The 23,055-nt window shown below is 54.2% G+C and overlaps 1 protein-coding gene across 4 annotated transcripts in view; it reads right to left on the bottom strand.

Annotated features, from left to right (window-relative positions):
• The window catches only part of NEURL1 (neuralized E3 ubiquitin protein ligase 1), a 94,659-nt gene that overhangs the window by 26,934 nt on the left and 44,670 nt on the right, over positions 1 to 23,055 (bottom strand). Inside the window, exon 1 of one of the 4 annotated variants that reach the window (XM_032281513.1) lies at positions 8,898 to 9,073. The exons of 1 other annotated variant lie outside the window; for it this stretch is intronic. In XM_032281513.1, the coding sequence (XP_032137404.1) occupies positions 8,898 to 8,931 (34 nt within the window). In that variant the 5' untranslated portion in view covers positions 8,932 to 9,073. Of the gene's footprint in view, positions 1 to 1,705; positions 2,260 to 6,420; positions 7,031 to 8,897; positions 9,074 to 23,055 lie in introns of those variants that run through there. 2 more of the 4 variants (XM_032281514.1, XM_032281512.1) reach the window with 2 other exon arrangements.

Below are 23,055 nucleotides of genomic sequence, written 5' to 3'. Positions count from 1 at the left end.
TCCCTGTGTGATCATCGCCCACCGAGCCACTCTGGGGAGAACACTTGAAAACCCTCTCTGGTATGCCGGGTGTCTCCTGCCACAGACTGTGGGCTCCTGTCACGTGGCAGGCCCCAGCTGCACTCCTGACCTGTCGCTCTCTGCTCCTGGCTCCAGGGGAGCCCCTGAGCACCCCTCACCCAATCTAACAATCCTGCCTCAAGAATAAGCACCCCTTGGTTCTGTCCTCTCCTATCCATCCTGCAGCTACAGCCCTAACTCAGACCTCGACACTCTTCTGAACCAGGGCCAGGGCCGTGATGCGCTGTGCCCAGTAGTCCTCCAGGGGGCGCTGTTCTCATGGACTACCAGTGTCCAATCTGGCAGCCGTCATCAGGATGACCCCTCCTACCCCACTGCGGCGTCCCTGCTCCTTCTACGCCCTCCTCCATCCCAGCTGGCATTAAAATCTTGGGGGTGAAGGGGGGGTGGGGAGCAGAAAGCAAAATGAGAATGAACTAAGCATAGCTCTGATGCCAAGGGTCCAGAGGGGGCAGCTTGGGGTGAGGCTTCCTCCCTACACTATCCAACAGGGTCCTCCCAACACTGGGACAATCACCCCTTAAGGTCCCTATTCTACGAATGAAGGAGTTGGATTCAGAATGGTTAAGCCAGTCACTTGTGGTCACAGAGCAGTTACGTGGCAGAACTGGCACCTGAGGCCACGTCTGGGGTCCTTTACCCTACTCAGCATCTGGTACTGGTGCTCCTTTTCTGCATTAGTCCAAGACGGCAGGTGCTTCAGAGAAGGCTGTGTGCAGGAGGGGCTGGGCAGCCCGGGCTGAGGGAGCAGCTGCAGCAAAGGGCCTCAAAATGCAGGGCGTGTGGGCAGCACAACTGCTCCACAGGGGCACACACAACTGGATAGAGCCCCAGTTGTGCCACCTGGCTCTCAGCTGAGCTCCCAGGGAGAGCCCTCAAGTGACAGATTTACAGGCTTCTTGTGAGCCCCAGTGGGGGCACCCTCCTTCCGCGAGGCTGCTGCTGACAGGGTGGAAACTCCCCCCACAGCCCCATTCCTCCTGGGCATTTATGAGCTGCCAGACACAAGCCTGGCTGGCCCTCCAGGTGACCCTCAGCTGGCAGACCACATTCCTGCCTCTCAGCAGGGTCCCAGGGCAGATGCCTGGACACACATAGCCTCCAGAGTGACCTCCCCATGGCCCCACCAAGCTCTGCCCCAGAACCACTGGCAGAGCCCCAGGTGCCCCAGGGTGGGCTCAGCTGGGCTGCCAGGGAGAGATTGGGGGGAGCTCGCCACCCCAGTGGAGAGCAGAGGCCCTGATACTGATAGCAGTGCCCAGCCTCTCACAGCTTCAAGGGCAGTGTCTTGATTTATGCCCCCAGCGGCACTCTGGCACAGAGCCTCTGAAATTAGGTTTACACATTGAATGAGGAGCCCAGATCTGAACCCAGAGCTGGCTGCCTCCAAACCTAGCAGCTTTGTCACTAGCTATAAGACCTCTGGGAGCCTCACTTTCCTCATCTGTAAAATGGGGTTATGGCAGACCTTCATGGGATTCTTGTGACAATTAAAATAGATGGTGTATGTAAAACTCAGTTAGTGGTTGCTATCATTATTATTCTTCTTCATATCACTCTGCCTTCCTGCCCCCACACCTTTGCTCAAGCCTGCCTCACCTGCACCTCTCTAAACCCCACCCACCTGTCAAGGCCCTGTTGAAGCCCACTGCATCCAAGATCATCTTGTTCTGAACCTGCGGTCCTGAAAACCAGTGCTGGCATCGTCATCTTCATCCAAGAGACAGTCTTGTCTCACTTTCCGGGCAGTGGGGCAAGGCACAGAGAATGAGCATTGGAAGCAAGAGGCCCTGGGTTCCAACCCTGACCAGGCCACAGACTTGTTGTGTGACTTTGGATGAGTTGCTTAACCTCTCTGGACCTTATTTGTTTCTCTGTAAAATGAAGTTCATCATAGCTGCCCTGCCCACATCTCTAGGCTGTAGTAAGGCCTCGGTAAGTTTATAGATGTGAAAGAATTTTGCAAACTTATCATTTGATCCCAACATAAGGTCTTTTTTAAAAAAATTAAAGAAAACACAACCACTGCAGGAAATGATCAGCTCATTTCAGCCCAGTGGGAGACCAGGAACTTCAGTCTTATTTTACCCCAAACGTTCTAATCTCAGATCGCCAGCATGGTCCTGATTTGAACTCGCTTATCAGCATTAACGGAACAGGGCTCCCTCTGGGGGAAAGGATTTAGGAGTATGGTTGGAAGGCTGGGGAGGAGGACAGGTGGGGATGGAAGCTGGGGGACAGAGATGATTGTAAAACTGGGCAGAATTAAACTTCTTTGGGTTCCCTAAAGGGGCCTCTACCTCCCACACCTGCCTCTGACTTCCAGGCTTGGCCCAGCCCCATATCTGTGCTGGGAACCTTTGCTTCCCCCATGTATCTGCCTTTCTCATGCATCCTTCAGACCTAGATTTTTCCCAGAAGTCCCTCTGACCCCTAGACTAGGTTAGGGGCCTTACTATGGACCTCTGAGGACCCCATAAGCCCCCTAACAGAGCACCCATCACCAAGCAGCCTTTCCCAACCCTGGTTCTTACACAGGATTAAGCCCAGTTGCCCCAGGGCACTCGTATGCTATGCATTGACTTGTCTCTTCTGCATCCAGAATGGTTTTGGTTATATGCCATCCTCGGGAGAGTTGAGAAGTCACTCCCATCAGTTTCTGTGTTCTGCAGAGTAGCACTGCGCTGGGAAAGGCTGCAGGGTTATTTGTGCCTGTCTGTCCCCCTGATGGACTGTGAGCCTCCCTAGGGCAGAGACCATTGTCTTTTTTATTACTGTTTTTCTATAGCCTAGTTCACAGCACATAGTAGGTCCTCAATAAAAATTGCTGAATGAATTGCTAGTGTTTGATTCTTCTATCTACTGATGAATTGGCAGGAGTTCAGGCAGCACCCACCTTGTGTCTTGCCCTTTCTGGTGTCCAGTGGAGAAATTAGAAAAAGAAAGGAATGAAGGGAGCAGCTCCCTTCCCTGCCTAGCAAGCCTGACTATAGCCGTGCCTGCTCAAGAATCTTCACTAGTTCCCCGCTTGCCAGCAGTAGAAGAGAAGCAGATAAGGAAGGCCCTGAGGGTTGATTCTTTCTTGTGTATCAGATGCTGCAGCATTTTTCCTTTATACACAACTGATCACACCCTCCAATCCCTGCAAGGCAGGTATCTATGGGAACAGCCTCTACAACAACTATCCCTGTGTCCAGCCCTTGGCATTCAGGCCCTTGTGTGACCCCCTTCCCTTTAAGCATGGGCTGGGCCTAAAAAGTAGCTTCTAATGAATAGAATAGGGAGGAAGTAATGGAACGTCACACCCAAGACTGGGTTATAAAAAGACTGTGGCTCCCATCTTGGTTACTCTCTTGCCTCTTCTGAATTGCTCCCTCAGAGGGAAGCCAGCCGCCATGGTGAGGGGCCGCCCCGCAGAGAAGCTCATGTGGTGAGGGACCAAGGACTGCCCATAGCCACGTGAGTAAGCTTGGCAAGCCTTCTGATGCAGCCACAGCCAACAATGTGACTGCAACCTCACGACAGACACGAAGCCGGAGGCACCTAGCTAAATAGTGCAAAGATTCCTGAGCCACAGAAACTGGGAGATCATTAAATGTTTGTTGTTTTAAGCTGCTAAGCGTTGAGGTGATTTGTTAAGCAGCAATAGATGACTAAAGCAGTATCAATAGTCCCATTTCACACATAAGGAAACAGAGGCTCTGAGAAGTAATAATGCCCAGGGTTACACAGCTGGTAAGTGGCAGAGCTGGGCTCTGAATGCAGATCTGTTGCACTCTGCAGAGGTTCCTCTGTGGGTCCCAGCTAGCTGGCTGGCATGCTCAGTCCCCATCTCCTCCCAAGTCAGTTTCTCCATAAACACCACAGCCCCCAGGCATGCCCAGGTGGAGGCCATGTTAGCACCCTAGGACCTCCCACAGAGTGCCTGGCATGCAAACAGCAGATCTTGCTGCTCCCTGGAAGATAAATGAACTCATCATGACAGGGTGGGTGAAAGAAAGTGGCAGGGAACGGGCAAGACTGGCACCTTCATTGCCAAGTTAATCCCCAACTGAGCCTTTTGCTCTCTCACTCACTTTCCCCATCCTGACATTTCTAGCAGCCAGAGGTGTATACAGCTGTGCCTCCCAATTCCTCACTGCTGGGAGGAGGACGAGTCCTCCTCCTCTCCCTCAAACATTAACTCTTCAGGGCTCAGCTCCCAATCCCTGTCCCTGTCCTCCCAGCATCTCCCCAAAGCCTCCCAGGCCAGGCCTGGAGAATGAGGGGAAGTGTAGCTCAGTAACATCAGCAGCCCTAGTTCCCCATATCAAATCCAGTCACGCACATGTACATGTGTGGACACACACAGATGGCAGCTGTGCCCCATGGCAGACACGAGCACAGTTATGCAGGCCCACAAGGGCTGGGGGACACAGAGATAGCAGGTGAGTGTGTATGTGTGTATGCGTGTGTGCATGTGTATATGCGCATGTGTGTATATGTGTGCACTTGTGGGTATGTGTGTGCATATGTGTGTATAGGCATGCATGTTATGTGTACATACATTGTGTATATGTGTGCATGTGCATATGTGTATATATATGCATGCACGTGTGTGCATACCCGTATGTATATATGCACACACGTGTATGTGTGCGTTTGTGACATGTGCACATGTGTATTGTGTATGTGTGTGCATGTGTGTGCATGCACGTGTGTATTGTGCATGTGTGTGCACATGTTTGTGCATGTGCATGTGTGTGTGCGCGTGTGTGCGTGTGCACTGGCAAGCACACATAGGCCTAGAAGAGCCTCCACAAAAGCCTTCATAAAAGCACACTCCACCTGTGGAGTGCTCACTATGTGCCAGGTCTACTGCCTTTAGCGTCTACCAGCTCACTTAATCCTTCCTATAACTCTATAAGGCAAAACTTACCCTTCCCAATTTACAGAAGTGGACGCTGAGACGCAGAGAGATGAAGGGACTGATCCCAAGTCACACAGCCAGCAAGAGCAGAACAGGATTCAAACTCACCAGGAGAACACCTGCTCCACTTTCTCTTCCTCTTCAAATGCTGCCTGGCCTCCATGTCCAGCCCTGGCCTCACCTCCCTGATGTTTCCCCCACCCACCCCCTCAGGCCACCTTCGGCTCCAACTGCCCTGCCCTCCAGCAACAAGGGCCTCTGTCCACCCCACACTTTTCCCCCTCTAACCACTGACCCAGCATCTGCTGGGAGCCAGCATGCCAGGAGCCAGGCTGAGGTAAACGAATGCAGAGTTGTAATGACCCAATGCCCACCTTCCTGGAGCATACAGGCACAAGCAGGGCGTGGGGTTGTGCAGGTGTGCACCTTCAAGCCACAGAGCTCCCCTTGGCCTAAGCCCCCAGAGCTGCTGCTGGGAGATGGGCGGCTCCCTCTGCTAATCTTGGGTCTCACAAGGCCACTGGATGCGTTCTCTGCTGCTGCCTGCTTGAGGATTAAGGAATCCAAGAAGGGTAAGCGGGGGACCTGCCACAGAAGGAACAAGGCCTGGCTTCCCCGCTGAGGTACCAGCTGTGTGGCCTCAGTTAGCCATTTCCCTTTCCTGGCTGCAGCATCTCCCTCTGTGACAGGAGGGGGTGGGAGCCAATGTCTCGGGTCCCTGTACCCTGGCATCCTCTGACACTCAGGGTTGTTAAATCCAGAGACTGACCTGGGGGTGACACATATGTCTGGGTGCATGTGCGTGTGTCACCCACACGTCAAGCATCAGCAAGGGGTCCATCCCTTGCCCTGAGGGAGCGTTGAAGGGAGAGGCAAGAGGAAGGGCAGAAAAAGGAAGGAGAGGATGGCAGAGGCGAGAGGAAGAGGGACCTCCTCGTGCCACTGCTGCCTTCCTCCTCTCACCCCACTTCCCACCCCTGCCAGCCTGCCCTCAAGACCGGGAGCAGCTCTGGAAACCTGCCGATGGAAGAGATCAAGCGTGTAACCGCTGAAACCATTTTCCAAATGGGAATTCATTTCCCCATGGGTCTCCTGCCAGGCTGGTCCCAGAGGAGCCTGACTCCTCACCACCAGCCCCACTACAGACACACACACACACACACACACACACACACACACACACAGGCATAGCACAGGCACAGAGCACCACAGATGTGGCTGCCCCCACAGGGAAACGCAGGCACAGCCACACGCAGTCACTTCAATCCACAGTTAGAGACACGTCACACAGGTACACAGAGATCCAAAACACAGATACCCATCTGTTGACATCAGAAGCTCAGAGAGCCAAAACACATCCACAAACAAAACACACAACTAGATAACCCCCGACACACATACAGAGTCCTGGGTCTTCCTCTCTCACCCACCTTAAGGCAGCAATCCAAAATGTTTGTCCTGAAACAAGCCTTAAGTCCAAGGCCTTAAAGAAAATACAATCAAGGACCATTTCAATGTGTCCTCAGGAGCCCAGCTACAGGCTTCGGCACCCCTAGGAAGGAGCACCCCTGCATCTCCCGCTGGCCCCAGCTCATTTCCCAGAAGAAGGTGAAACCAGAGCCACCAGAGCAGTCAGTGTGTGTGTACAGGTGTGGGCACGCCTGGGTGTGGACGCATGGGGACGCATATGCAGGGGTTCTGGTGAGGGCGGGGGTGGCTGTGTAGGCACAGGCAAACACTCCCTCTCCATGCCCTCCAGCTCCTGTCCCCTCTATTCGTGCAATGGCAAAGGCCAGGACGAGCTTAGGGGAGGCCCCACCAGGGTGCACAGTTCTGGCAAAACAATGGAGGCCAAGGCAGATGGGGCACTTGATGAGCGCTCACTGATGGCCACCTAGCCTGAATGCCCAATTCCTAGAGTTCTCAGATCACCCCAAGTGATCCTCCTGCCCCCAGGGAAATGGGACAAATGACAAATGAGAGGGAGGGAATATGACCCTGGGCCAGGATGCCTTTCCAAGCCCTCCTGCTTTTCCTCATGTTAAGTTCTCTGCTCACATGATTCATATAATCTTGTTTTCTTTTTTTCTTTTTTATGTTGCCCAGGCTGGTCTCAAAATCCTGGGTCCAAGCAATCCTCCTACCTCAGCCTCCAAAGTGTCTGGGATTGCCTGGCATGAACCACCAGGCCCAGCCTGCATGGCAGTTGTAGGAGGAGGGTGCTTTCACTAGCCTCATTGACAGGTGAGAAAACCAAGGCTCAGGAAGACATTCGCTTCCTTACAAAACACATCTACCCACTCCCAGAGCAGGAGCTAGGGTGGCCTCAGGTCCACCCTCTAGGGAGCCTGTGCTCCAGGCAGCTGCTAGAGGACAGTGTACTGTGTCCTAAGCCTACTCTGAGGGCCTCTCTGTCCTTCCCAGACCACAGGCTTGCCCAAGCCTGACTCCAGTGGAAAATGCCAGTTGGCTCCAGACCCTCTGCCAACAGGCCCCGCCAGGGCCAGCAAGCCCCGAGGAGAGCCCCCACCACACAGACAGGCAAGGCCAGTCCCAGGTCAGCCCAATCCAAGTCTCCAGCCAAGGCCCAGGCCACTGGCAGTGCCCCTGGCATGGCTCCGGATTATGTGTCTTCCAGGGCCTTCCATCTGTCACTTAGCCCTCCAAGCCCAGGACGGAATTCATTTCCTTGTAGGAGAGCCAATGATTTGCTTTTCCTACATCTTTCCCTGTCTTTTTGTTTTTTAATTAGAAATTACTCTCCCAAAGTCCACAGCCTGGAAGGGAGAAGCCACCTGGTCATCAGTTCCGGCCGCGGCTGCCCACACACTCCTGCCGCCACCCTCCTTCCTTCCTGAGCCTCTCCCAGGCTCCTCAGTGCCCACTGGACTCAGCAGATGGACACTGCCCCACCTCCTAATATCCCATCTGAGCAGGGAGCGCGGGACACAGGGGAATGCGTCAGGGACTCCCCAAGGTCAGCCCATGCTATTCTGGCCAATTTGTAAAGGAACCCCAGTTCCCAGGGCCCAGAGAAGACACACAAGTCCCTAGGAAGCCTTCTCCTCTCCGGGTCTGCTGCCACATCGGCCATGGCGCTCCCAAGACCACACTACTAGAGCCAGGGGAACAGAGGACAGGGGTTGGGGCAAGCAAGAGCCCTACAAATGGGGAGCCAACCATTGGTCCCCCTCCCTCCCACACCTCCAGCTCCAGGCTGTGGGTCTGACTGTGGAAGTGAACTGCAGGGATCAGAAGTTCACTGCCTCCCCCACAGAGCACGCACTAGGAGAGGCGAGATCAGGCGATATGAGTTGCTGTCACTTGCACACCCGTGTGCTTAGGCACAAGCGGGCACAGGTGCACACCCACGGGCACCTTCAGTGCCTTCTCACCGCACAGGCACACACACACACTCAGCACACATGTGGGTGTCCATAGGTCTTTGCAGAGCTCCATCATGGAACCCAGTACCACCTCCAAGGCCCACATCCCAGGACTGACAAACAGGTCCCCCCAGCTGTCTAACTAACTGTGGCTGCCTCTGTCCCGGGAGAGGCAGGTAGGGACACCTAGGACCTTGCATCCCACTTGGGGGCTAGTCAGCACCTTGGTAAGAGGACATGGAGGTAAGAGGACAAGGAGATTTTGTGGGGAGCCTCAGCTGCCTGACCTCGCACCGGCTGTCAGGGAAGGCGCCCCTCTTACCGCTCTCCCCAGCTCTGTTGCTGCCCCCCGCCCCAGAGCCCACCACCAAAAGGTGCCCCTCACACAGCCCCAGAGCCCCACATGGAGTGAAGAGACAGGGGCACGACCGAGCCCTCAGCCCCAGCGCCCCTCCGCCCGGCCTCCCCAGGCGGTCCCCGGGCTGCGGTGGGCGGGCCGGCAGGCATCCGCGGGGCCTTACCGTGGAGAGTGCTCCGGGTGATCTGTCCCCCCATCTCGGGCGGCAGGCAGCGCAGCCACCTCTGCTGGGCCAGCCGGCTGGTCACCAAGTCGCCCTGGCCGGCACCTCCCCGCCTCCTCCCCCGTCTCCTCCCCCGCGGGCGGAGGCCGGCATGGCAGGCCCCTCCCGCGCCCCCACGCGCCCCCTCCCGCACACGCGCACGCCGCCCGCCTGCGGCCAGCCGGCCACACGCGCACGCAGCACGCACACCCCTCCGGCCGCCGCCTCCCGGCTCCCACCCACTCCAGCCTCCCCACCTCCCGCGCTGGTACAGCCGATGGGATCTGTCATGTTTATTTACATAAGGAGGAGGAGACTAGAGGCTTCCTGAAATAGCAGCAAGCTCCAGAAAGCAAGCAGAGGCGCGCACACGCACACACATCCCCATCACACACAGTCCCATCCCAAGGATGTAGTGACACACACACCCCTCCCCAATCACCCAGGCCGACCGACAGCCATTCATTCACCAGCTTCATGCACCTACTCCATGCAGAGGTCCAGCTAGGTGAGAGGGGACCCCCTGGGAAACATAACAGACATTGTCCCTGCCCTCAAGAGGTTCACAACCAAGCTGATAACCAAGTACTAACACCGTTTCTGTCTTCTTCCAAGCTCTGTTCCAAGGCCTTTGCAAGTATTAACTCCTTCAGTCCTCACAGGCTGAATGATGAGGTCAGTATTACAGTCATTATCAACAGGTACCATCTCTGGGATGTTGATGATGGTCTTACAGATGAGAAAACTGAGACAGAGAGATGCTGCTCACCTAGAAGGGGGCAAGGCTGGGATGCGAACCCAGGTAGTGCCGCACCAGAATCCAGGCTTTCCCCACACACACCAATCTATCCCTTTAATCATGCGCATACACATACACACATACCACACACCCCAACACAGACCTGCACTATTTGTCTGCATCAAGTCACACAGATGTGCATATATGTGGGCTCATAAGCATTCAGGAGTATTCACCATTGAGCACACTCAGCCACCTACTGCCCACTAGACATGTACTCACATGGTTACATGCACACCTCAAAATGTACACACTAACACACGCCTGCTTCCACAGACTCACAAAGTTTCCAGAGAAATCTTAAGGTGGCTACTGGCACTACACACTCAGGGCCTAGGGAAAGGTGCAGACAGAAGGGGAAGAGGGAGGCTAGGAGGTCGGGCCCCTCTAGCCCTGGGCAGGCGTGCCGGGAGCCCAGATCAACATCAAGAGAGCAGTTGCCATGCACTGAGCGTGAACTGTGCACCAGGAACTGTGTGGGTGGGAGCGGCTATGATTACGTCTGTTTTACGGAGAAGAAGGTAGAGGTTCTGAGAGGCTAAGGAGCTTGCCTGAGGTTACCCAGCAGGTCACAGGCAGGGCCAGGACTCGGGCAGTGTCTGGGACAATGTCATCATCCCACACAGGCTCAAGGGCCTCTGCCAGGACAACAGGACAGCACCCTCCTCCCTAACCCTGGCATGGCCCCAGCTCCTGTCCTCAATGTGTGGGATCTTGGACCCCAGGGAAAGGACTGGGTGGGAAGGGAAAGCCAGTGGGCAGGTTGGGGGACAAAGGGGTGGGGGCTGAGGAAGGCGCCATGGGAAGGCAGGGGCTGCCCTGCAGCAGGTGGAACTCAGAGGCCTGGGCCATGTAAGGGACTGGACTGGACTGGGTTCTGAGCCCACAGCTCAAGACCCTGCTGCTCCTACTTCTGAGCAGGTCTGGGGAAGGGGTTAGGAGAACAAGGAAGGACATTCAGGCCTGACCTAGAGTCATCAGCAGAGGGCAGGGCATGCCCTGGGTGGGAGAGCAAGCTCAGTCTGCCAATCCTCCTCCCAGCCAGAGGCATGCCCAAGACTTCTGGGAGAAGCCACGACACCCACACAAGGCAGCCCACTTTCCATGGGCACATGCCAGTTCGTGGCTGTGCAGAGTCACACACGCACACTTCCTGGCACACGTACCCAGTTCCCATGGGGGACAGAAGCTAAGTCAGTCTGACAAGGAGAAATGAAGCCAAATTCCCTTTGTCGGAAACGATCATAATAACAGTGCACGTGAGGCCTTACTGCGTGCTCTGTACTGCCCTGAGCGTGTTACACATTTAACTTGCTCAATCCTCATGAGAACCCTAAGAGATTAGTGTATGTGTATGCCCATTTTACAGATGAGGAAATTGAGGTCAAAAGAAGATGCTTTGGAGTCTGTTCCTGTAGCAGCAGAGTCACCGTTCTCACCCTGCCTGCCTTTTAACACACCCGACTGGGCCCTTGCCCACCAATCCCTTGCATATGGCCAGCCTGTCCTTCCTATGGCCCCATACCCAGACGCCAGCCTCCCTCTCACCTTGGCTCCTGCCTTCTCCTCACTTGGGCCCAGTCCCTTCCCACCACCCAGCACTGGAAACACCTCTTCTGGGAAGCCTCCCTAGGCCCCCAGGTAAGAGTGCGTCCCTGTTCCTGGCACTTATCTTTCCTCTGAGCCCCTGGGCAGTGACCTCCTAGCCATTAAATTACTCTGTCCTACACAGAGTGAGCCATGGCCTGGCTGGAGCCCTGTCTGCTTGCCCCAGCTTCTCCTCGGTGCACCTCCACCATTTAATTCAACTCTCCCAGCATGTACTGATCCCCTACTCTGTATCAGACACAGCTATGCACTGGGGGTGCAAGGGTGGTCCTCAGTGGCAGGTTCTGGTTCTCATGGACTTCCAGACCAGAGGGAAACAGATATTTATCAAGTAGCCTCACTAAGGAGCATGTCATCGCAACCTAAGAAAAAGTGTCGGAAAAAAAGGAGCAAGGCTCTGGGGTGCTCAGGACAGGCTTTCCTGAGTGAAGGCGAAGACAAGATCTGAAGGCTAATGGCCCTGTGCTATGGAGGTGGCTTAGGAGAATGAGGGTAACACAGGCAAAGGCCCTTTGGCTGGAAGGAGCTGGCATGTTCCAGAAGCAAGGCTGGTATGGAGCAGGATGAGCAGGGGGAACCTTGGGAAATACTCCGTTGCCCAGCCAGGATGGGTCAGGGGTACGCCAGGAGGGCCTTGAGGAGCAGCGTGAAGACTCTGGTCTTCGTCCTGAGAGCAACAGGGAAGTCCTGCAGCAGGGCGGCAACTGACCAGAACAGCATTTCAGAAAGTCACTCTCCTAGCTGGTTGTGAAGGATGAGAGGAGGCCAGAGGCCCCAGGGGAGGGAGCAGTAGCGGCATCCCACATCCCGCATCCGGCAGGGTTGGGTCTCACCTGACTTAGCCTCACTCCCCTCGGGCTTCCATCACTCCTGTCCCAGCCCAGGGCAGGCACTCAGAAAACATCTCACAAACATACCTGAAATCATTTTCAGACACAGGACTGCAGGAAAGCAGCCAAGTAGCAAGCAGGCAGGGATGGGAGCAGGTTGGGGGCTCCATGAGCTGCGAGTCCTTCAGGTGAGCAGCAGCCCCCACTCTGGCCACTTGAGTGAAACAGAACAGAGAACTGGGAGGCGGCCTGAGTGGCCTCCAGGCCTTCAACACCACAGTCTGAAGGGTTTTCCCCACAGACGTATGGGCCTGTTTCCCACAATTTCTTCCCCAAATGGGATGTGGCAATGTCCTGTGTCTGAAGCTTCCCTCTCCTGTCACTTCCCCAGGCAGTGTCCAGGACCTCTAGACAGGGAAGCAACCCTGGGATATGGCAGAAGAGCTGCACCCGTTCTCTGTTTTATTCACTGGGGCGTCCCATAACATTTCATCTGGGGCCAGGCACAGCGGCTCATGCCTATAATCCCAGCACTTTGGGAGGCCAAGGCAGGTGGATCACTTGAGGTCAGGAGTTTGACACCAGCCTGGCAAACATGGTGAAACCCTGCCTCTACCAAAAATATAAAAAATTTGCCAGGTGTGGTGGTGCACACCTGTAATCCCAGCTACTGGGTAGGCCAAAGCAGAAGAATTGCTTGAACCTAGGAGGCGGAGGTTGCAGTGAGCAGAGATGGTGGCACTGCACTCCAGCCTGTGTGACGGAGTGAGAGTGGATCTCAAAATTCATTTGGCCAAAGGATTCTGTTACTAAAAGGGGTGAGAAAATCACTAACATATATCATTTATTCACTTATTCATCCATCAACTATTCACTGAATGCCTGCTATGCACCAACTGGTGAGCAGGACCCAGTGCACATGCTGCAGAAGCCAGGGCTTAACAGGGGCATGGATGGGGAAACAGGCAGTTCCGGATCCCAGCAGGAGCAGGCTGGGATCGAGGAATGAGATTCTTTCGGCTCTGACTAAATGATCTGTGGTCCGTTCTATAGCTACACTTTGGCAAGGATGTGAAAGGGGAATAGAAGCAAATATATGGTAGAGGGTATAAATGCTATCATTTATTGATCACTTACTATGTGCCAGGCATTGTGCTAAGTATCTCATGTATCAACTAATCCCAAAACCTTCCTCCAGGAGTTATAATCATCCCCATTTTGCAGGCTATAAAACTGAGGCTTAGAGAGGTTATACTGAAGGGAAGACAAAGTAGGCTTCAAACCCAGACCAGCCTAACATCAAAACCCATGCTCTATCGAGGAAAGGGCAAAGGGCAAGGGCCCCTCTCGCTGAGGGAAGAGAAGACAAGGGGACAGTGGACCTTCTCCTTAAGGAAGCAGAAGGGTCCTATGTGGCAGCAGAGCCTAGACGTTTTCCAGTGGACAGAAGGAACAAATTCTCTGGGGAATAGAAACCCACAGATTCACAGTCACCAAGCTCTCTGAGGGAGAAGAGCCTCCAGAGAGCACTGGGGTCAGCCCCTATCTTCAGGCAGGCAAAGAAGTTCTGGGTCCATTTTCCAGGTGTAGCGAAGAAGGCCCAGTAAATGATAGAGACTTTCCCAAGGTAGCACAGTGGGTGGAAGGTAAGAAGGACTGGAACCCTGGAGTGATGTCTTCTGGTGCCATGCTTAGGAGGTATAGAAGACAACACTGGACAAGGGAGGGGGGAAACTTTTTATGGGGTAGGGGGAAGTGACTAGGGTCTGGGGAGGTCAGGAAGAGGACCGTGCTGGGGAGGAGCTAGGAGGCAGCCCTTGGCTGCTATAGTGTTTCCTTCATCAAGAACAAGGGATAATTTGATTGAGCTGATGAGTCACCTCATCAGCATTTGAGGCTTATGGCCGTCCTGCCAGGGCCCCATTCTCTCTACCCATTAGGCTGGGCCTGGCACCAGAAAATAGGAAGCAGGGAACCCCAGCTGAAAGCTTCCTCCTATGGCCAGAGCTGCTGCCTCGAGTCTGGAAGATCGAGGGATGAGGAGGGAGAGGAGAACAAAAGTACCCAGACACAGAGAGGGCAAGCCGCATGCCACAGAAAAACTGCAGCCAGGGAGCCCAGAGGGCGTCCTCGGGGGCTGGGACAGGTGCCCCAACTATGACAGCTGCCAGACGCCCAGGAGGATGGGAACACAACAGGTGCAGAGGCAGGGTGGAGACTGAAAGGGAATCTGAGCAAACAGCCTGGAGGTGAGGCCCCTCCCGGCCCAGGCCCACCGCCAAGTAGCCCTTTTTTGGCGTCTCTGAGACACAAACACACCTGCTTGTGCTCCCCAGTTCCAGGCCTCAGGGCCAGCCTGGCCAGCCTGGACTGGAAAGAGGGTCACCATCCATGCCAGGCAGAAAGGATGGAACAAGGAAGAAACCAGATTTCTATTCCCAGGACAGAGTGTGCCAGACAGAGCCCACACCCACAGAGCCCCTAGCTGGAGGCAAACATTTGCCTATGATAAGATCTGTGTCACAGGTCAGGAAGGGTAAATGGATGTGCCCACCCCACCCATGTGGAGGGTGAGAGCTCTGGTCTTCAGGTCGGGCAGGCAAGCTACTGAGCTTCTCTGAGCCTCCACTATCTCTTCTCCATGGTGGAGACCACGTGGCCCAGAAACTTGTGAGCACTGAATAACATGACACCTGTGAGGGCCACCACCCGGCTTCATCCAGAACAGCAATGCTTGAGACTCAGAGAACTCAGGAATCCACTTAGAACTGGAGGGACTGAAGTCTCTGCCCCAGCCTTGGAGAGGAGTGACTTGGGATGCAGGATATGAGAATAGCACTAAGAATACGGCCAGGCACGGTGGTTCACACCTATAATCCCAGCACTTTGGGAGGCTAAGGCAGGCGGATCACCTGAGATCAGGAGTTCGAGACCAGCCTGACTAACATGGTGAAACCCTGTCTCTACTAAAAATACAAAAATTAGCCGGGCGTGGTGGCACACACCTATAATCCCAGCTGCTCCAGAGGCCGAGGCAGGAGAATCACTTCTTGAACCCAGGAGGCAGAGGTTGCAGTGAGCAAAGATTGTACCACTGCACTCCAGTCTGGGTGACAAGAGTGAAAACCTCGTCTCAAAAAAAAAAAAGAATGCATGTTACCCAAGGAGGAGAAATAGAGGACCTGCTTTAGTAAGTAAGAACCATTTATTCAGTACCCACTTACCCTACACCAGGCACCGTTCTAAGCTTTGCATGTATGATTGCATTCGTGCCTCATATGCAAATGCCATTTCAGAGTGCTGGGTAGCAGTCGGTTTTTCTAAGGAAGTAGATTAAACAGTCCCTTGTCACCTGGTTAGTGCCGCTTTTGTTCAGGAATAGAATGAATTTGAAACTGGAAGCTAGCCTTTGTGCCAGCAATCACAAGTGGTAAATTAGCAGGGCCTGAATGCATAAGATTTCTCCCTACACCAGAACCTGGATGGGGAGGGTGAGGAAGGGCAGACAATGAAACTTTATGGAGGGAGGAGACCCAGGGTGACGCAGGAGACAGGGTGAGTGCAGGATGTGCTGGAACAAGACACGGGCCTCGTCCATCAGAGATGCGGAAACACACTCTGCTGATCCCTGCTGGGCTCGCCTGGATTATGAGAAAAGCTGGCAGCTGATAACAGGAAGTTAAATCCCTCCTCAGCAGGCAGAGATCCCTCCTGCATTCATCCCTCCCTTCACCTCCACCCCATGCACACACTCACACTCACACACACACCTTCAGCCCCACAGCTCAGCCTAGGCTCCTGGTGCCCACTCCTTCTTGTGCCAGGCCCCTAGCTTGCTGAAGTCAACCCAAAGCTGGGAGGCCCCGCTCCTTCCTCTGGGGATTCTGCTTCCTCTGGCTCTTGCTGGCTTCCTGCCCCTCCCAGGTCCAGCTTACAGAAGGATGGTGAAGCCCAGGACCAGGTGACTTGGCCTCCACTTCTGCTCCTGTGTCATGGCCCTGCCTCTGCCTGCTGCCCCTCCTGGGGCCTCTCACTCCAACCTTTGGGCTCAGATACTGGGTGTTAGTAGCTACAATAAAGTGACAGTACAGGACCCCACAAGGCTCAGCCCTTGGCTGGGGTACTTCAGGATGGCCAATGGGAGCCGGATCCCAGTGCTGTGACACAGCAAATACTACTCAATGCCCAATGCCACCAGTGTTGTCTACACTAGGGGCTTCACAGTACAGGTGGTGGTTGAGAGTAGGCTCTAGAGTCAGACTTCCCGGGTTCAAACCTTGGTTCTGACATCTATTAACTGTCCATTTCTTCTTCTGAAATACTGGGTTGATAGTAATAGTGCCTACCTCCTAGGGCTACTGGGGAGATGAAATGAGCTCATGCATGTGGTGTGCGCAGAACAGTGTGGGGTACATGAGAAGCACTACTATGTGGTAGCACTACAGATAAGCTACTCCTGACTTCTATACAAAGGCCCTGACCTTACCCTTCCATACAAATGGGGAAGCCAGGACACAGAGCTGGGAACTTGAGTTGGAATTTGATCTCAAGTCAGTCTGCCCAGAGCTGTTCTATCTGGAGGCTTCTTCCCCTCAAAGCTCTTCAGTCCCAAAAGGCCTAGTGGCCTGGCCTCCCCACCTCCCCCTCTGACCTGGCTCCCTTGAGGGGCTTTTAGCCCATCAGTGGGGGTCCTAGTACCTCCTCCTATGCAAAAACTAGGCAGGAACTCAACAAATAAGTACCCAAATCAATTCAGAAAATTACATCTGCTGCCAGTATCTTGAAACATCTGCTCTGGGCCCCCAGAAGGGGAGGAACTCTGCACCCTAGATGGGGACATTGAGGCTTGGGGACACTGAATACTTTGCCCGGGTCACACAGCTAATGCTCAGCTAAGCTGGGATTTAGACACACACCTACTGGACATCAGAGCCCAACACCTGCCCCTCTGCCACGTGGCCTCTCAGAATAATGACCCAGCTCTTAAAAGCTACGAAGCAATGTCACCAACATCTTACTGGATCTGCAAAAGTACCCTATCAGGTACCACAGGACAGATGCTCATCCCTTTGCATAGAAAGAGAAAAACAGAGGCTCAAGGAGATGGAAATGAATTGCTAAAGCTATAGAGTGCCAGAGCTGGGACCAGAACCCGATTTCAGACTCAAGAGTGCAGGCCCCAGAACTTTGTCAACTGCAGATGCTGCCCCTGAGAGCAGCCCCCTTCAGTTAAATCAACACAGCATCAGTCAGAGGGGCCCAGGGTCACTGCAGCCACAAATGTAAAATTGGAGCTGGACACGTTTCCAAATGTCTGTCATGCCAGAGCTTTGGGAGGCCGAGGCAGGAGGATCACTTGAGCCCAAGAGTTTGAGGTTACAGTGAGCTATGAATACACTCCTGGACCTGGCGTAGGTGACATAGTGAGACCTTGTGTCAAAAAAAAGCAAAGTGGAGCATGATCCCAATGTGGACTCCCCAGGAATTTAGCTGTAGTGTGCCACAGTCACTGTCCTGCTCTGCAGGAGTCCCTGCCACACATCCAGGCACCCACCTGCAGGCCTCGCCCCACCCAGGCTCTGGGCCCACTCCCACACTAGGGGTCAGAGCTTCAGCACCACACACGTCTCCAAAAGAGAAAGTAGGGTCTGAAGCAGGGGGTGCCAGTTCTCACAGGCCCCAAGGCATAAACCTGGAAATGCTCTGGAAAGAAAAAGGGAGTGGCAGGTCCTTTTCAGGAGCAGGGGTCTTAGCTCGGCTCCAAAACAGGAACTTCTGTTCTCTTTTTTATTTTTACTTTTTTTTTTTTTTTTTAGAGACGGTGGGGGGGGGGGGTGTCTCACCAAGTTGGTCAGGCTGGTCTCGAACTCCTGATCTTGTGATCTGCCCACCTTGGCCTCCCAAAGTGCTGGGATTACAGGCATGAGCCACTGCGCCTGGCCGGAACTTCTGTTCTCATACAGCAAAGGTGAGAGACCGACCACCTGAGGTCCAGCCACTGCATTATGCCAGCTCTGTGCCCACCACTACGGGCCATGACCTGGAGCCCACAGGATGCTGGCCATGACGGCTGCTGGACCACAGGCAAGATCCCCAGGCACAGAGGTACCTGTGAGTAACGGGGTCCACGGAGTGCCTCTCTAGAAAAGCCGGAGGCCTGCTTTGCTTTTTTTTTTTTGAGATAGAGTCTTGCTGTTGTCGCCTGGGCTGGAATGCAATGGTGTGATCTTGGCTCACTGCAACCTCCGCCTCCTGAGTTCCAGCAATTCTCCTGCCCCAGCCTCTTCAGTGGAGATTACAGGCACCAGCCACCACATCCGGCTGATTTTTGTACTTTTGTACTTTTGACCATGTTGGCTAGGCTGGTCTTGAATTCCTGACCTCAGGTGATCCATCCACCTCAGCCTCCCAAAGTGCTAGGATTACAGGTGTGAGCCACCGTGCCCGGCCAGGCCAATGGCTTTCATCCCCAGTGAGTCCAGGAAGGAACTCTGTCCCCTACTACTCCGCCTCCAGTCCTAGCCCCAGACTGAGTCCCTGACCCAAACCCCAGACAACTTCACATCTCACAGCCCCACAAACAGGGGCTTTTAGTCCCTAAAGACCTGCGGACTGTGGGCATATGGCTGGCTCAGGGCTGGCTGCCCCACCCTCCTGAGCCAGAGTTCAGGTGTGGCCACCAAAGGTGGCTGTCAGGACTGTGATATTCCTGCACAGAGGACAGCCCAAGAAGGACAGCCACCACAGGGTGACGGCAACGACAGAGACCCACTGCCCTTGCTCCTAGCTGTTCCCTGCAGCTGCCCCGTCTTTCAGCATACACATTCATCCATAGCTCACTGCCTTCCTTTCCTCCCTCTCTAGTAACTTGTCCCAGGCTCCTGCCCCCCAGACACCTCGCTCTTCGGGATGACTTCCTCCAGAGACCCCAGCACAGCACAGGGTCAACATTGAGAAAGCAAAGCCTTCCCTGGGAGTCAGAACTCCTGAGTCCCAGGCAGGCCCTGAGGCTCTGGGGTTTAGGGAGGGCAGCCCCTTTTAATGTCTCCATGGCTTCTCCCTCCTGGTGGTAGTGGTGGCAGTCAGGGCTCCAGAAGGTAGGCAGCAAATGCAGCTCCTGGGTTGGGCTCCCCCAGCGGGCAAATAGGGCAGGAGGTCTCTTCCCTGAGAGCCCCTCCCCTCTCTAGGACAAATGCTGCACCTCTCACAACCTCAACCCTGCTTATTAGCCAAGCCCACTTCCCCTCTGGAGAAGAGAGCTCTTTGTTCTCAGGGCAAGAGAAGGAGGTGGGCTACATCAGACTTTGTTTGGGGTCCACTTTCACTAACCATGACACCGCCTGCCATAAGTCACTGTGTGACCCTGGGCAAGTCAATTCCCTCTCAGGACACACTTTTTACACCTGTGAAATGGAAGCATTGGACTGGTTCACTTTATCTCCAAACCAGGAGTTCCCTGAATCAGGGCTGTGGGATGGGGATCATTTGCGGGGAGGCAATCAAGAATTTCTAAACTGTCTGAAGCAGCAGCTCCTTCTCCCATTCCCTCTTCCACCAAGGTCTGGTGGGAAACCCAGGACGGGCCAGCAGCACGTTCTTCACTGGAAGTGACTGCTTCTCGGTCCTCGTCCTGCCCCACACAATGTGGGCACCAGCCAGGTTCTGAGGCCCAGTTTACCCCTTGAGTTCTGCTATCCAGGCGGGAAATCTGGTGTCAGCCCAGATTCCCCCATCCAAGAGGTCACTGTGTCCTTCTCAAGTCCAACCCCTCCTTCCATCCCCTGGCTCTGCTCACAGTTCAGGCCCCCAGCATCATCCTACTCTGGACAATCATTCCAGCCTCCATCCCCCTCCATAGGGCTGCCAGGCTGGCCTCTGCCTGACTCATCCCTTTAGCTCCCCAGCACCTCAGGATAAACTTGACCCCCACTTTGGGGATTATTCAAGGTCCTCTGTGAACTGGCCCCAGCTCCTGTATCTGGCCTCACTTTCCATAACCCCCCACCCCATGTACCTACGCTTGGTGCACACAAGCCAGGTGTGTTCTAGAACATGGCACATCACATGTCCATTGTTCTTTGAACATTGTGCCTCTCCTTAGAGTGCCCCTCCCCGACACTGGTCCCACAAACACTCCCACCTTCCCTTCAGCCCCCAGCTCAGAGGAGCCTTTCCTCTGAGATCATCCCAATGCCCTGGGGTAGAATAGACCTCCCCTCTCCAAGGCTGTCCGGCCAGCCCTCTGTGCAGCCCCAGCCTGGCATCCATGGCAGGAGGCCCTTCCCAGGCTGTGAGCACCCTGATGGCAGACAGGTATCTTTTCTCTCTAGATTTTACCATCTGATAAGGTGGTCCCTCCCTAGTGCTAAAGTAGACTTCATGAAGAAAGGAAAAAAAGAGGGAGAGGAGAAGGGAGGGAAGATGAAAGCCTGGGGCCGATGGTGCAGGTTCTTTTCTCCGCCCTCATCTGCTCCTCTCCAGGCCTCAGCTCTGAGGTCACCCTCCCAGCCACAGTGCCACAGGCCCCTGTGGACCCAGTGGGTCCCAAAGTTGACAGACTGTCTGGCCGTGACCTCGAAGCACCAGCAGGGCCCTCCTTGTTCCTGCAGTACTACTTGGCAGCACCAGCCTGTGCTCACTCAAGCAGAAAGAGCCAAGAAGCCACGCAGCCAGGTGTGTCCTGGAACAGGGGGGAGCCAGAGAGCAGAGTCTTATCTGACCATCTTCCCTGAAGGCAGCAGAAGAGCATCTGCCTGCCCACAGCCACCCCACTGCAGGACTACAGGGAGGAGGGGCAGAAAACCTTTCGCCTGGCTCCCTCCCAGCTTCTCCCGGATTAAAGCAGCGGGGGACAGAGCGCCTCCAGCTCATTTGCATAAACCATTTATAGCAGCGTCTTCAAACCCATGCCTTCCAAGAAGAAAAAAGCCCACTGCAATTGCCTGTGGCTTCCCAGTCTGTCGTTTTCCCTTCTTTTTCATTTTTTGTTGTAATGACAGGAAGCTGTGCGCAAGAGAAATCTCTGCCCTGGCTGTTCTTGGCAGCAGAGGGAGCTGTGCTTTCCCTCCAAATTGAATGAGAATGATAAGCAGCCATCCCCTGGGTGTCAGTGACTTACAGTTTGCAAAGCCTGTGAGCACTATGAACTGTTTCAGGCTTCCCAGGAAGCACAGGAGGTGGCTATTGCCAGACCCCGTTTTACAGATGAGAAAACCAAAGCTGAAAGAGGGTAAATGACTTGTCTAAGCCACAAAAAACTAGTAAGTGACTGTAATGGACATGGTGGCTGATGCCCAACATCGATCTACACCACCCCAAGACAACAGCAGTCCTCAGCCCTGGTTGCACATCAGCATCACCTAAGGAAGGAATAAAATTACTGGTACAGTCAATTGTGGTTGCTCACGCCTGTAATCCTAGCTCTTTGGGAGGCTGAAGTGGGAGGATCACTGGAGCCCAAGAGTTTAAGACCAGTCTGGGCAGCACAGCAAGACCCGGTCCCTACAAAAAAAGTTAAAAATTAGCTGGGCATGGTGGTACGTGTCTGTAGTCCCAGTTACTCAGGAGGCTGAGGTGGGAGGGCTGCTTTAGCCCAGGAGCTCAAAGCTGTAGTGAGCAGAAATCACACCACTGTATTCCAGCCTGTGCAAGAGCAAGACCCTGTCTCAAAAAAAAAAAAATTGCTGACACCCAGCATCTACACTAGACCAATTCACAGAGAAATTCGAAGTGTGGTGCCCAGCTCCCCAAGGAGTTCTCACATGCAGCCAGGGTGCCATCCCCTGGCATAAGCCAATCATGATGGTTCCACCCCCCTTCCCAGTGACAGGGTCAAGAATGGCCACGTGACCCACTTCTAACCAATGAGCCATATATTTCCCACTGTGGAAAATCTGCTGGGACCCCTCTGAGGAAGGGATCCTTGCTCCACAGAAGAGCAGCAGAACAGAGGGGCCGTTCTCCTTTCTCTAGATATCATTGTGTTCGGCTGCAATTCTGGGACTGCTGTGGCCATGTCACTACTGGTCTAGAAGGAAGCCAATCCAAGGATGGCAGAGTAGAGAGATGGGAAGAACCTCATCATAAAGCCTTGATTCAACCAGCACTGAAACCCACCCACCTTGGGACATCCTGTTTTCTGCATAGTACAGCTACATACTGCTTAAGCCAGTCCATGCCAGCATTTGTTATTTGCAACAGATAGGCCTGAGACAACAGCAGTCCACCTTCCCATGTCCCTCACCCCAGTCATCCCCACGTCATCTGGGAAAATGGGCCTCTGGATCTTCCACTGCAAGGTGCACACTTGACCGAGGGCCCCAGCTGTGGAGCTCTGAAGTCCATCCCCATGTTTGCTCCAAGGCAACGCTTCCCACAGCTGACCCCAGCTGGTGATGCAGGGTGGCAGGGATACTAAGGCAGGCCCATTCCAGGGCGATGTGGGACTCCACCGGCCAGGGCCTGTGGCTCTGGCTGGACGACACCCCAAGGCTTTGCAGAACTTTTCTTAGAATTGCGCTATAGTCTGATATGCTCCCACCAAACTTCCTTCCTTTCCTACCCTTCTCCTTCGCTCAGGGTCCCACTTGCACCGAGGTCTGATGGCTCCCCCAGACTCCCCCAGCTTCCTCCTTATTTTTCCTCACACAGGCATTTCCCCTGGTTATATATGTATGCAGGCATGTATGTATGTATGTTTAATCCTCTCTTGATGTCTACTTAATCCATGACCTGTCTAACACATGGCCTGTATTACCTCATGCCTGGACTACCATGAAAGCCTCCCAAGTGGCCTACCCACTTGTGTGTCCCCTCCACCCATCCCTAATCCTTGTGACACAAACCATGCTACTCCTCACCTCAAGAGCCTCCAACAGTTTCT

This window comes from Sapajus apella, unplaced genomic scaffold (assembly GCF_009761245.1).
Source record: "Sapajus apella isolate SASKATOON/1434 unplaced genomic scaffold, GSC_monkey_1.0 scaffold13, whole genome shotgun sequence".
Lineage (NCBI taxonomy): Eukaryota > Metazoa > Chordata > Mammalia > Primates > Cebidae > Sapajus > Sapajus apella.
This window is presented reverse-complemented; position numbering and strand designations above follow the sequence as displayed.